This window comes from Desmodus rotundus, chromosome 7 (assembly GCF_022682495.2).
Source record: "Desmodus rotundus isolate HL8 chromosome 7, HLdesRot8A.1, whole genome shotgun sequence".
NCBI classification, from domain to species: Eukaryota; Metazoa; Chordata; class Mammalia; order Chiroptera; family Phyllostomidae; genus Desmodus; species Desmodus rotundus.
The window spans coordinates 111534630-111548185 of NC_071393.1; the positions used below are offsets into that span (position 1 = coordinate 111534630).

The 13556-nt window shown below is 46.2% G+C and overlaps 1 protein-coding gene across 4 annotated transcripts in view; it reads left to right on the plus strand.

Annotated features, from left to right (window-relative positions):
- RAD51B (RAD51 paralog B) overlaps window positions 1-13556 on the plus strand; it is a 515100-nt gene that overhangs the window by 340190 nt on the left and 161354 nt on the right. For all 4 annotated transcript variants that reach the window (XM_045201893.2, XM_053928932.1, XM_024568299.3 and 1 more), the window contains one exon: window positions 10691-10787. In XM_045201893.2, the coding sequence (XP_045057828.2) occupies window positions 10691-10787 (97 nt within the window). The remainder of the gene's footprint in view (window positions 1-10690; window positions 10788-13556) is intronic.

Here is a 13556-nt window from a genome sequence, read left to right on the forward strand (position 1 = left end):
GACTTTGCACTAAACAACATGAGACTTCGTCAGGCTAATATCAGCAAATGCTCTGTTCTGAAGAAATTAATCAACACACATCCACGAGCCTGTGAGTATTCACGTGGAGAATCTTTTCTGTGGTAAATCCAGTGGAGGCTGAAGAGCCAGACAGACTTGGTTTGATTCTGGCCCTCCCACATGCTATTTGGTCTCAAAAAATTGCTCTACTTCTCTGAACTTTAGTTTCAAAGTTCATCTTCAAAACTAGGATAATAATGTTTACGTCACTGAGGTGTGAGGATGAAATGAGCTCATGTATGTTGACACAGGGTCTGATACGTGAGAAGTGCTTAATAAATGTTAATGTCCTCCTTTCTCCCTCTCTCTTTCAGAATGGGGGCGGGGATCCGGAAGTGCACAAAAGTCTCATCGTATTTACACTGGAGGTAGAGAGACAAAATAGCTTACGTGACACAATGAGAAGAAAGTTCTCCTACCGAGTTACTTGGTACTGATCCTAAAGTGGGAGCGCGTAGAACTAAGAGGTCAGTTGGGCCTCGCACGGTTAGGAAAGATTTCCTGGAAGAGGCAGTGTTTGAACTGACCCCAGAAAAAACAGGAAAGTTAAAGAGGAGTAAAGGAGGGCATCTCAGACTGGGACACGTGGGCTGGGATGAGAGTCCCCGTGAACCACAAGAAAGACAGAGATAGAATGACAGGGCCCCAAGCGTCAACTTTCCCACTGGAAAAACTGAAGTGACCTGCACCTGCTAGGTAGGTATTCAGCACTGTCCTGTGTGCTCTATAGGCCCATCATAGGCACTATTGTTATGCTAATTACACAATTAAAGAAGGAATCTACCTGAAATTATTCAGCTAGCAGGTGGTGGAGCTGAGATGGAAACCCAGGGGGTCTGACTCCAGAGCCCACCCTCCTAACACGCATCAGCTGCTTGGGGTACTTCCCAGCTGCTCTCACAAGGAAGCAAGGGTCAGCTAAGATCATTCTGTGAACATACTCTGAAAATTACAAAGCACCATGCCTACGTAAAATGGTGTCACTCATCATTCTTTTTAATGACATCCGACGAGAGGTGAACAAGATAGCCAGCTGAAAATGAGGGAGGAAAAATTACCGGAGAGCATGCCCATGCACTTCCGTTGGGCAGGTTTAGCTGCACCTGTGCCTCACCATCCCCTCTAGCAGCTCAGACCTGACACAACCTCCCAGGTCCTCTTGGGGCCGTGCTGCAGGTGGCTGCTCCCAAGCCGCCAGAGTGGGCATCAGAGACTTAGAAACCTATTTGTCTTCTGGGATTAGGGCTTGTGCCTTGACTGTGATCTGTCCTTGGCTAGGACAACTGTTTTATGGGCCTGTAGCACGTGACTGGGACTTGGTAGGGACCATGACGGAATATCTCCACTCCAAGGGCATTGCTGTGGAAGGAAGCCTGCCCCTACTCACCGTGTAAATATTTAGTCATTTTAATGTATTTGTTCTGGGCCTATTCTTGTGTCTCTCCTATGTTGACTCTGTTTAATTGTAGGTTATAATTGGACACAGACAGCATTGCTTCCACTCCCAATCCCCCCCCCTTTAAAAAAATAACACCTTACACAATATCACTTCCTCGAGGATATCAAATAAATAGTTTTTGTTCAAAAGCATATCTGATGAGGCTCCTGCCTTGGAAATTTGTTCCTGGGCAGACCTTTGACCTCCTTTTGAACAGATAGTGAGTGACCTTTGCTCCTATTTTATGCCACAGATACATTCTGGGGATAGAATCGGATGCACACATCCAGTTTCAGAGTTTGGAGAGCCATGCTGGGTAGGATGCCACTTGCTGCGGTGGCGTGGAGACACGAGGAGACAGACCAGCGTTGGCTCATCCTCCTTTGGCGGGGTGAGACCAGAGGCCTTTCTGGGCTTCCGCTTCTCCCTCCTACAAGCCACTATCTGTGTGGCCGGGGCTGGAGAATAACAAAGTCGGTGTTTTATCAGGCTGGACTCCCCCAAGAGCAGTATTTTCAGGCCCACACCCCCAAAGGGAGCAAGTGACTCAACAGAACTGTTTTCTTGGTTTCAAATGAGTCTAAGGAGGGGAAATCAGTTAATAGCAGCCTTCTGTGATGGGCTAATCATAAAGCTGTGTCTTTCTAATCCTCCTTACAAATCAAAGGGAGGGGAATCCCCAGAGCCCAGGAGGGCACATGAATAGAAAACACCATTAAGTAACAAAAACACCTAAAAAGGTCAGCAGAAACTCAGGGGGCTGTTGGAAATTCACCTCTGCCTGTCTGTGAGGTTCAGTGGGCAGTAAGGGAGGGGGTGAAGACAACCAAAAGAACTTCACTCAAAAGCCAAAGAGGCCACAGGAAATGTACAGTACAGTGAAGGCTGATAGGAAGGTTTCTTCCATGTCCGTGAACCTCAGAGTCATCTGACAGTTAGCCTTGTTCTTGTCCAAACCCCATCGGGCCAGAGACCTTTTTGGCCCCATGCTTACACACAGTTGCTGAATGCACCATCTGAAGCTACTGGGGACGCACTGTCGCCGTTCACCAACGGTGCGTGCTGTTTCCTGCAGCTGGCCCGAGAGCACCGACAGGATGCTGCCGAGGCTGGGCTGGAGGTGGAAAGAGCACACCAGCCTGCAGTTTGTGGCCTTGTTACAACTGTTGCTCCATTGGAGACCCGGAACCACCACGTGTTAACCTCAGCCCCATCGGGGTCAGTGGAACAGCGCGCTGACACGGGAACCGGAGCTCTTCACGCCTACGTCCGCAGCACGATAGTTGCTTGCCCCAGGTTTCCACTGCACCTCCTCGCACGTGCACCCCAGGAAAAGTAGGTCAAGGGGAAAGTCGCCCTACTGTGCCACACAGTTTTTTCTTAGGTTTATTTTGGCCAAATGGCAGACAGTCCTACCCCAATATTTCCCCTAAACTCAGTGGTCTGGGCAATGGCTAACATGAGATGGCAGAGGTATTATTATCTATCCCTTTGTGACTGAGTATGTTTGTGTTTGCCTTTGTGCAGAGCAGTGGAGATTCTGTTCCTCCGTCTATGTTGCCTCATACTGGGTCAGTGTCTTCTTTAGGTACCTCTACAAGGCAGAGTGTTTCTATAGCTGTGCGTGTGAATTTCACAGTGAAATCTACAAAAGAGATTTTTTTCCCCTCCAGTCCCCCCAAAGAGGTGTGAATTTTATGAAGATTTCTCCCCTCCTTCTTTTTTCTTCCCTTCCTCTCTTCCTCGGCCAGTGCCAATTAGTTCTGCGTAGGGTGGATTTCTTAAGGTTGCAAGATGATGAGAATCAATGATAACAGAAGCATTTAAGTATAACACCAATTGAAACATGTAACATTTTTCATAGCAGCCTGCTACATTCAGAGTCATGACACATTCATTTTCTTTTTTTTAATCCTTACCCAAGGATGTTTTATTGATTTTAGAAAGAGGGGGAGGGGGAGAGAGAGAAGGAGAGAGAAACAGTGGTGTGAAAAACATTGATAGGTTGCCTTCTGTATGTGCCCTGACCGGGGATTGAACCCACAACCTTCCGGTGTAGGGACAATGCTCCATTTAACTGAGCCACCCGGCCAGGGTGCATTTCATTTTCTTTATATTTTCTGTGGACCTAACACTTTCAGGTATAGAGAGGTTAGGAGCATTTCCCAGAATCGCACAGCAGGTTGGTGACAGAGCCAGAAATAAAAGGCAGCTGCCTGATTCCCACAACAGTGCCTTCTTCACGCCAAACTGAAGTGCGATCCTTTTACCACAAATATTTCAGAAGGAAAATCCCCCATAGCCTTTCAGATTTTCCCAGAAAACAATTGTCACGCATACCTTCAAGATGGAAAGAGCAGGCCGCAATACTACACTTTATCAGCTCTTTATTCTCAAACTGTCAGTTGATATTCTCTGGGCTGAAGCTAATGAAAAATTATTTTTTTCCATAATGGAATGATTTATACTATTTCAGAGCTTGGCAAAACTAAGCCAGTGAATAGTAAAACCAGATTTCTGATGCTCAGCTCCAAAATGTTTGGTCTGACTTCCCCTCACAACAAATATTGGATATCACTTTTCAAAGCTGGGAGCGACGGGAAGGGAGTGGGACGCGGAGTTGTCAGGGGAGTTGCCAGGATGACTTTCTAGACCCACTTTTGGGGCGGCGCACCCCTGTTCCCACACTGCATTCAGCGCCCCCTCCCACTCTTGTCCTTTTCCCTCTGCCTCTCACCCTTCCCTGCCCGCCCTGCCCCCCCAGCTCCTATCACAGCAGCTGGGTTGGGGCAGACCTTCGCGGTTGGAAGGCAAGAGGAGAGTACAGTGGAAACCACTCCAGGGCCTTGCTCTCAAGCTTTGGTGATGAAAGGACTCACTGAACCTCAACAGCTTCTCACAGGAAAATTCCGGCCTATGTCTCCTTAAAAGCAAGACATGCGGCAATCCGTAACAGAACAGGATTAAACCTCAGAATTTCTGACTTATTCCAGGCCTCTGCTTGGATAGAAGGCGCAGGTCCCTGTTATGTCCGTCAATCAGGATCATGTTAGTTACCCAAAGTAACATTGACAAAAGGTGTACTTTGAGCAGATAGACCGTTTTTATTTCTATAATTCTTTTTTTTTAGATTTTCTTTATTTATTTTTAGACAGGGGAAGGGAGGGAGAAAGAGAGGGCGAGAAACATCAGCGTGTGGTTGTCTCTCACACGTCCCCTACTGGGGACCTGGCCCTGCAACCCAGGCATGTGCCCTAACTGAGAATTGAACTGGCGACCCTTTGGTTTGCAGGCCGGTGCATAATCCACGGAGCCACACTGGCCAGGACAGGTAGGCCATTTTTAATACAAAAAGAGAAAAAATTAACGATGCCCTCAGAGCCGATGAAAAGCAGAGCCCTGCCAGTTGCGGAGTGCCAGGTTTAGTGGCAGGCAGGCAGTTTGTGAGCGGCCAGCCACCCCCAGAGTCTCTCTGCCTTTCAGGGCAGGGGTCCCCAACCCCAGGGCCTCTGAGTGGTACTGGTTGGTGGCCTGTCAGGAACCAGGCCACACAGCAGGAGATGAGCTTGAATGTAATGCACTTGAATCATCCCGAAACCACCCCTGCTACCCCCCGCATGCCCCTGTCCCTGGAAAAATTGTCTTCCACGGAATTGGTCCCTGGTGCCAAAAAGGTTGGAGACCGCTGCCTCAGGAGATGGCCAGGTTAGGCAGTGGGCTGCCTGTTTACTTCGTAGCCGTGAGTATCAGGACAATCAGTGCATCTGGCCTCAGCACCCAGTTAAGTGATTCTGAAACTTCCCTGCTTCTCTGTGTTAGAGTGTGGCAGATTTCTGGCAGGGAGTGGGCGGGAGGAGGAAGCGGGTGTTTTTATGGGCAGAGAAATGTCTCTGAGACGACTGAGGTTGCCTCATGATTCCTCTAGCCTAGCCTACCCCTTAACCTTGGTTGCATGCAGACAGGAGTTCTGCGAAGAGTTTTAGTTTCCAAGCCTCCTCTGGGTCTCGAAACTGATAAGCCACATGCTTCTGAGGGCACCGGAAACTACCAAAAAGACTGGCAGAATTCACATAAGATGCTGGACACTGTCTCAGAAGCTGATGCTGTTTACCTGTTTGACTTATGGATATTTATTAGTGTCAGAATCCAGAAGGACCCTTGTCGTAAGATCGGGCCTGTCGCAGCGCAGCGCTTTGATAATCTTTTAGTGTATTCTGGGATGTTAGAGCCCTCTGCTCATTACTTGTATAGATCAAGTTCTCTAGACCAGGACATCAAGGCCTGGAGAGGTCACCTGCCCATGGGTCTGGGCTAAGGGTTCTCCTTTCTCCTCTGCCCAGTGCTGCCTCAGGAGGGAGAGTGGGCAGGTAGGTCTGCACCTCCCTCTTCTTGCCTATTATTAACTATTGTCTCAGGTGGTTCTAATTCGTTCTATGGAAGGTGCAGCTTATAAGTTGCCTCTTACCTGTCCCCACAGAAAGCTGAATGAGGATATGTTCTTAGGTCCTTAAAAATTATTACTTGTAAATATTGAGTTGTTTTGCTGACCCTAAATATCTGTTCTGCCAAGCAAAATATCCTGTTCCAGTGTACCCTGTCCCTGGCTGACCACAAACTCCCTCTTCTCTGTCACCTTCCAAAAGTCAAATGAAAGGAGCTTCTTCCATCCAAGGCTGTTCCTTGAGGCCTGGCAGTTCCCCACTCTGATTTCTCCATGGCTGTCCCATTTTCTCTTCTGTCCACCATTTTCCAGTACTCGCAGTGAGTTGAATATACTAAGTAGCTATTCATGCAGGCCCTAACCAAGATGTTCCCAAATACTTCAATGTAGACACATACCGTGGCCCCGGAAGGTAGAATGTAGTCTGGACCAGGAGCAGGAGGTGTGAAGAGGTTGTGGATACGGCCTAGATGTAGTCTGGTCACGGCGTAGTTGAGGAGAGGCGGGTCCACTGCAGGTGGGTGGCCCACACTAGACGCGGAGACCAGCGGAGAGTCAGGCTTAACTGGTCGGGGGGCTCCAGCTCACCAAGCCCCTGACCCTTGGGGCTGATGGTCTTGCTGACCAGCTTCCTTGGCGCCTTCCCTCTTTTCTCGAGATAATTTGCTCTCACAAACTATCTTTTGGATACTCAGTAGAAATGAGTCATATATTTTTGTCTGCTTGTGTGCTGGTTTTTCATCCCCAGGATCCTCTTCATGAATGACCAGAGCAGCATTCATTCCCACCCTCTGTCTGCCTTACTAGGTCATTTGGTCTTTAACTGGCTCCTTTCTCTTCATCTCTTTTCTCTAGCTTATAATATATATATTGGTTAGTTATGAATCCGCACCCTGAGGTTCCTTCTTCTTCAGAGAATGTCCTTGTCCCCATAAAGTGAATATAGATGCCAACCTACTGTACGCAGAAGAGTCGAGTAGGATACATTTAGAAAAGCTAGGAAACGCAAGGGAAAACTTGGGCCTAGGTGCACGGTGTTTGAAAGGAGAAGTCCTCCCTCACCCCCATTTTGCCTTGGGAGGGGGTGCCAAAAATGAGACTCAGGGTCTGGTGGCATGACACGAGGGTCCATTTTCTGCTCAAGTGTGCCTGAAGCTTCCCGCAGCCAAGAGCGCAGTGCGGGAAGGCCTGGGAGTAAGTGGCCTCTCTGTACTTGAAGCTGCGTGGAGACCATTGTTACTTCACAACTTACAGGCTGCCTGTTCCCCCCAATATGTGGATGGTATTCTTCCTGAAGAGTAAACTAATTTGGATTCCATCTCCTCCTGGCTTCAGATGTAGTCATAACTATTTTTTAGAAAATATTTCTTCGCCTTCGTCCAAGAGTCTCACTCTGGCTTTCGGATTGGTAGTAGAAGGTAGTGTTGAGGCGGGGGCGGGGGGTGGTGTATTTTGTAAATAAGCCGTACTTTTAGGGAAATGGCAAAACTAGCAGGTGCCATTTCAATTCAGTTTTGGTTGCTTTTGGAACATATCAACAGCAAGTATCTGTTCTCTGTCAGCAGTAGGCTACATGCTGGACAAACAGGGGATCGGGCGGGGGTTTTCCATGTAACCAAGCGAGCAGATCAGCAAAGGGTAATGAAAGACAATGATGGAGGCTAACCTTCATTAAGCATTTACCATTGGCCAGACACCGTATACTAAGGACTTTATTCACATTATCCAGTTTAACCCTCGAAACTCTGCGAGTGAAGCGTTAGCCTGCCCAGAGGGGTTATGAAACGTGCGCAATGTCACACAGCTAGTACGTGGTCGAACTCAGGATCTGAACTCAGCTCTGTCTGACCCTAATCACTGTGCCAACTGCTCTCGCATAAATTTGGTACCAAGCAGAGAAGCTCCCACCTTCCCAGTGGAGGCGAAGCAGCAGGAATGCCCCTTCAAGTGTCGGTCAGAGCTCAGTGTTAGAAACCAGATAGTGTTACTACTCTGTTCGTAACTTGCAATAGTATTTTGTCAGTTATTTTAAGGATGTAGTTTTCAAGTGTCCAGGTTGCCTCAGAGGCCAACGCAGCTACTGGCTTCTGCCCAGTCATGATTATTTGTCATCCATACTATTTGGAAAAGTTTCCATCCTATCATTTTGCTATACTCAGATTTAGAAAAATGCAATTCAGTAAGATAGTGTGATTAGCTACCCCCTGAGTTTGGCTGCTGTGTACAGCTTCACTGATTTGGATTTTAAAGTTGTAATATAAAAAGGGCCAGGATTATTAGCAAAACCAGTAAGGAGTTTGTTATCTTGCCATTGGAGGGTGAAGTGTTCTCTTCTTCACCGACTCTTCCGCTGGAAGTGGAACGAAGAGTGGCTATCTTTTGTGGTGTACGTGTACCGTAGTTCTGTTTTAGGTTCTGCAGGGCATCCCGTTTATAGTTAGGTACAATAAAACCCCCCCTCAGAACAAGTTTCCACTCCTGGACCAATGAAATAATAATTGAGAAAAAGTGGTCAGAATATTTGAGTAAGGGCCTTATCTTTTAGCATGCAAGTTTCTAGCGAGGACATACGGCACTTCTACATCTGTATTTTTCCCTGTGTGTGCTGGTATGACGACATGCTTCGCATTGTAGGTATTCGCTGAATTTTTCTCTTATTACTGTTGTATATCATTAGAGCTTTATTCATTATCACCAAGCCATCTTTTAGAAGAACCCCCTTGAAGACAGAACTTACATATTTAGATCTCTCGGAAGCTCCACGTTTTTTTTAAACTGGGACAGACAGACATTATTTTCTTCACTGGTAGGCAAAGCACATAGTACTTCCAGAACCGTGCTAGTGTCTTATTGACCTTGCTTTAAATAATGACTATCTTCTTCTTACTAGGATTTTTGCACAAATTCTTTGCAATTAAAGAAAATTTGGTACTAAGATTGGTAGAAATGGTCAAGTATGAAAGTATATCCTGATGTAGAGAATTGTGATTTAGTGTCTTATTATCCTATCCAATTGTCTGGGGCACAGGAGACACGCTCACTTCCTTCCCTACATGATGTCTCTCCGGCAGAAGTAACGACAACCAGGGCTTCTGTTTATTGACTGTTCCCACGTGCGGACCTTGTGTTAAGTGCCCTACATCGATTATCTCATTCAATTCTCAAAACAACTCTGTAAGATAGGTGTTATTTTACCTATGAATAAGTAAGCTCAAAGGGTTAAGTGCCTTTCCAAGGCCCACCGACCGTGTCAGAGTCAGAATTTGAGCCCAGTTTTATTGAGCTCCGAGCCCCATGTGACATTATAAAGAGAAACGAACGCGTTCCCTCAGTCACGCTCATGAACAGGACTACTGGCTTCTGACTCTTTGACCGTTTCCAGCCATTTTAGTGGAAGGCATCGCATACACAGTTCCTTCCGGTCCAAGTGAAAAGTGGCAACACAAAAGAACACGAGCGATAAGATTAGCAGACGCTCAGTGGAACGCAGCACCATCTGACCCTCGCTGTGGAATAGCTGGAGACCCCGGGGGCTGAGCTGGCACACAAAGGCCTGGGGAAGGCGGTCTTCGCTCACAGATCACTCCATTCCTTCGCTGACCTTGCCGGCGTGCTCCTTCTCGGCCCTCAGTTAAGCTGCCATTAGTCTAGGATTTATAAGGTGTCACTGGCCATTCAAGAGACAGCAACAGAGGTGTGGCTGAAAAGCGGGACAATAAAGAATGGACATGATTTTCATTTCTGTTCAAGCCAGCGTGATAACAAAACCATAACTGACCCCGGGACAGAACAAGACCGTCCAGCCAGTTGCATATAAATGATTCGTAACCTTTCCAGGAGGTACATTTTCTCCGATGGACCAAGATGCCCACAGTTTCTTCCTACTCGTGGTTGGAACACGCAAACCCTAGGAAGTGATCAGCATTAGTGATGTTGCAGTTTTCCACAAGAGAATCTGTATCCCATTCTTCCTCTAGGTTTCTAAACAATAGGGTAAATTTTATAAGTGAGAATTTTTAAGGAACTAATTATTTGTTGACTGAACCAAATGTGAAAATATTGTGTGGCAGTGGACCATGTGAATTAGGTAATTTTAGAGTGTTCTCTAGGAATTTTAAGTGTTATGAACTTTATTTTGAATAGGTAGGATTATATTAGTTTGTGTTTAAGATATATAGTGTGACTTCGGAATTCTTTTTTTAGGCTTCAAGTAATTTAAAAGAAGAGTGTTATCCCTTTAGGAATGAAGCTTATTTTAATTTCACAAATTTGAAAATGAAACTCTGACTTTTGATTTAAAAAGGGAAGAAGCCCCTGGCATCCAAATTTTAAGTTATTGCTCTTATTCAGAACTAGTAACATCCTGGGTTGTGGATAGAATCTTAAAAATTAAAGTTTAGGAAAATGTGTACACGTGCATATTAATTTTCAGATTAGCTATTATGCAGCTAATGTGACAACACCTCTCAGTCCCAATTTACTTAGCCCTTAGGAAGGGTTGGTTAGTGGTTGAAGCTCTGAAAAAGAGTCAGCCTGTTTCCTCAGTTCTCTGTGTTTTGAGTGACCTGTGGGCTTTGCCAGATATTCTGGCCTAGAGATAAAGCTGATGAAAGTCAGAGCTGGGGCTTTCCTACCTGTGTACTTATCAGTCTCCCCCTAAGCCACAGTCTGCCTTTTGATAGCTGTAATAATTAATTTGGTCTTCTCTCTTCTTCCTCCCCCGCCCCCACCTTCTCCCTGTCTGTTCACAGGTTATCTTGACGAATCAAATTACAACCCATCTGAGCAGAGCGCTAGCTTCTCAGGCAGACCTGGTGTCTCCAGCTGATGATTTGTCCCTGTCTGAAGGTAAGGGATCTGTCCTAGAGAGGCTGAAACTTGACACTCATACAGCCCCACCACCTCTCTGCCCACTGTTGGGAGCTAGGCGACGCAGCTAAGAGGCCCTGGCCAGTGAACCCAGCCGGAGCCTGGCGATTTAGGCTCAGCCACCTTTCCTGGCATCTAGTCCCTTATATTTGGAGAGTCTCTTGCTCTGTCACTGTAAGTGAGCTTCCTTTTTCACCCGAGTCATCTTAATAGGCATCCGTCACCTCCACCTTGAGGCTTATCACTCCTCTATAGATTGTTTTGGGTTCGTAGTATGAGGGCCGGGTGAACTGCTAACTGATGCGGTTTTTGAGACTGATGCTCAAAGGTTGGCTTTATCAGTGGTCTCTCAGCGATTTAGCCCTTTTTCTGGGCTGGGTACTTTCAGACCAGTATGATGTGCCGGTGATATGGCATTCCCTATCAGCTTTACAGAAAGATTGAGACAAGCGCTCGTGTTGGTAAATCTGCAAAACTTTCTCTGTCCTCCTATGTTAGCAAAGGTCAGGCTGGCTATGACTTACGTAGCTAGGGGAATTACACCACTGAGCCAGTGGGTGGTTTCTAGTTTAATTGAAAGTTCTTACTTGACATTTCTGAGTTCTGCTAGTTGTAATCTTTCAGGGCAGAATGCCATGGGCCTACATATATGTGCATGGATGTTCTGGGCCCCTCAGAGCTTTCCTCTTTCTGAGAATCATTCATGATGGAATACATGGGGTTCCCAGGCCTTCCAGGCTTACCGACTGTCCAGGTGGTCTTCCAGGGGTCGTCCTCAGCTTTTGGTCCCCAGATTACAAGGACTACACCCCTGCTTCTCGGCAGTGTTTTTTTCAGAGTGCAAACTAATTCCTTATTCGAAGCAATAGTAAAAGGCACTCTGTACCCTGTTTCCACATTTAGTGATGCATTATCGTGCCCCCCGTCGCCTGGACTTAAAAACCCGAGTCGTTTAATGTCCCTCCCGCTGCACATTCCTTTCACCCTCAGGTCTCCGTGGTTCTTCTCCCACGTGTATCTGGCGTCCCTTCTTTTTCTGTAATGTGTGTTGTGATCAGCTGACTTACTAAACTCACAACTGGATTATTTTAATAAAATTCCAAAATGTCTTCCCGACTCCAGACTCGACCATTTCCATTCTGCCACTACCATGTGGGACTCACCTGGTCTGGCTTTCTTGTACTGCGCCACTCTCCTCCTAAGGAAGCTCAGAGTCTTTCAGTGTTTTTTCCGAGAATGAGCTAAAATCAATAAGCTAATTTTAAACTAGTCAGGAATTTGTGATTTGTTCTCATGGAAATCAGCAAATGCTAAGAATCAGAGTTTTTTTCCTTCTTTTTGCACGGATCTGTTTCCCAAACACCACTAGGTAAAGTCAATGCTTCTTAATGCTTCGCAGTCTGGTCTTTCCTTCCTGTTCAGCCTCTATTTTTGCTATCATCGAGGCTGGAGCTCCGATGCCAAGTGTGCCGACTTGCTGCCTGTGGCCCCCATGGCTGCCCCCGTGCCTCTGCAGGGACAGCTCGCCATGTCTAGAATAGCATTTCCCCTTTTCACTTCTACCTCTTCTTTCCTTCCCATTCCCACTCCTTCAAGGTTTGTGTAAAGACCACCTCTTCCACAAAACCTCCCTGCCTGCTCCAGTGGGCTTTGGTCTCACTCTCTATTCCTCCTCTGTGGTCCCTCTACTGCTCTGCTATATAAGGAAAAGGTCTAGAAAAATTAACTTAACTTTCCATGGTTTCCTGACTCGATTGGCAGATATTTTAAGGACACAGACTATCCTGTGTACTTTTTGTGTCCACGTTGTGCCGGACTAGCAAAGTCCTAGGCACACAGTAGGCTGTAAATAAATGCTGAACGAATGCTGTAGTTAATGCTTCGTAAGAACAGCAACCCTGAGAATCACACAAAACACCTGTGAACATCATTAAAAATTGTTATAATTATTTCACATACCACACACACACAGAGTAATTCAGCTCTGAAAAGAAGAAAGTATCTTGTTTCCTTATTGGAAAATCAGTAAGGAAGAGTGCTCTGCTTTGTCTGGGCCTCCTGGTTTCCCTCAAGCACAGAAGAGGAGCGAAACAGTTAACCAAGGACACTGCTCGGGGGCTCCAGTGTAACCGCTTCAAGAAAGTGGTAAAGTCACGTTCATGGCAAAGGAAGGGTTACCGGCTCACTCTTCCACAACTTTTTCTCGTTACGAAATCCAAGGGAGAAGGGAAACAATTGATTTTTTTTTTTTTAGATCTTTTTCTTGCCTAGGTAACAAGGTTGTAGAAATATTTTTCCTGAAGTCTATAATGAAATTCCTTACCAGTGAATTAAAACGGACAAGTTTCTCGGAATATGTATATCTCTTCAAATATATGACAGTGTTTGTTAATATCACTATGATTAATATGGATAAATTGCTTTGTCGCCGTTTCAGGCATTTGTGGTGTCAGCTTTGCCATCATTTGTTACCTCTGTGATCCTGAGCAGGTCTTCGGTCATGTGGCCTCAGGTTTTCCTGTTAAATGACAGGTTGGATGGATACACGGCTGCCAAAGTCTTTCTCGCTCTAACATTGTAAGATCGTGATGCGGGTCCGAAGATCAGGAGCATTCCCTACGTGATGGGCTTTTAAATTCTGATTTTTCAGAGTGGGATGAATGACTTTGTTGCCCTAGATTAAGCATAATAGAAAGGATCTTCAGAAATCTTAGCACCGATACCTCTGGCATGCCTCTAACAGTCTCC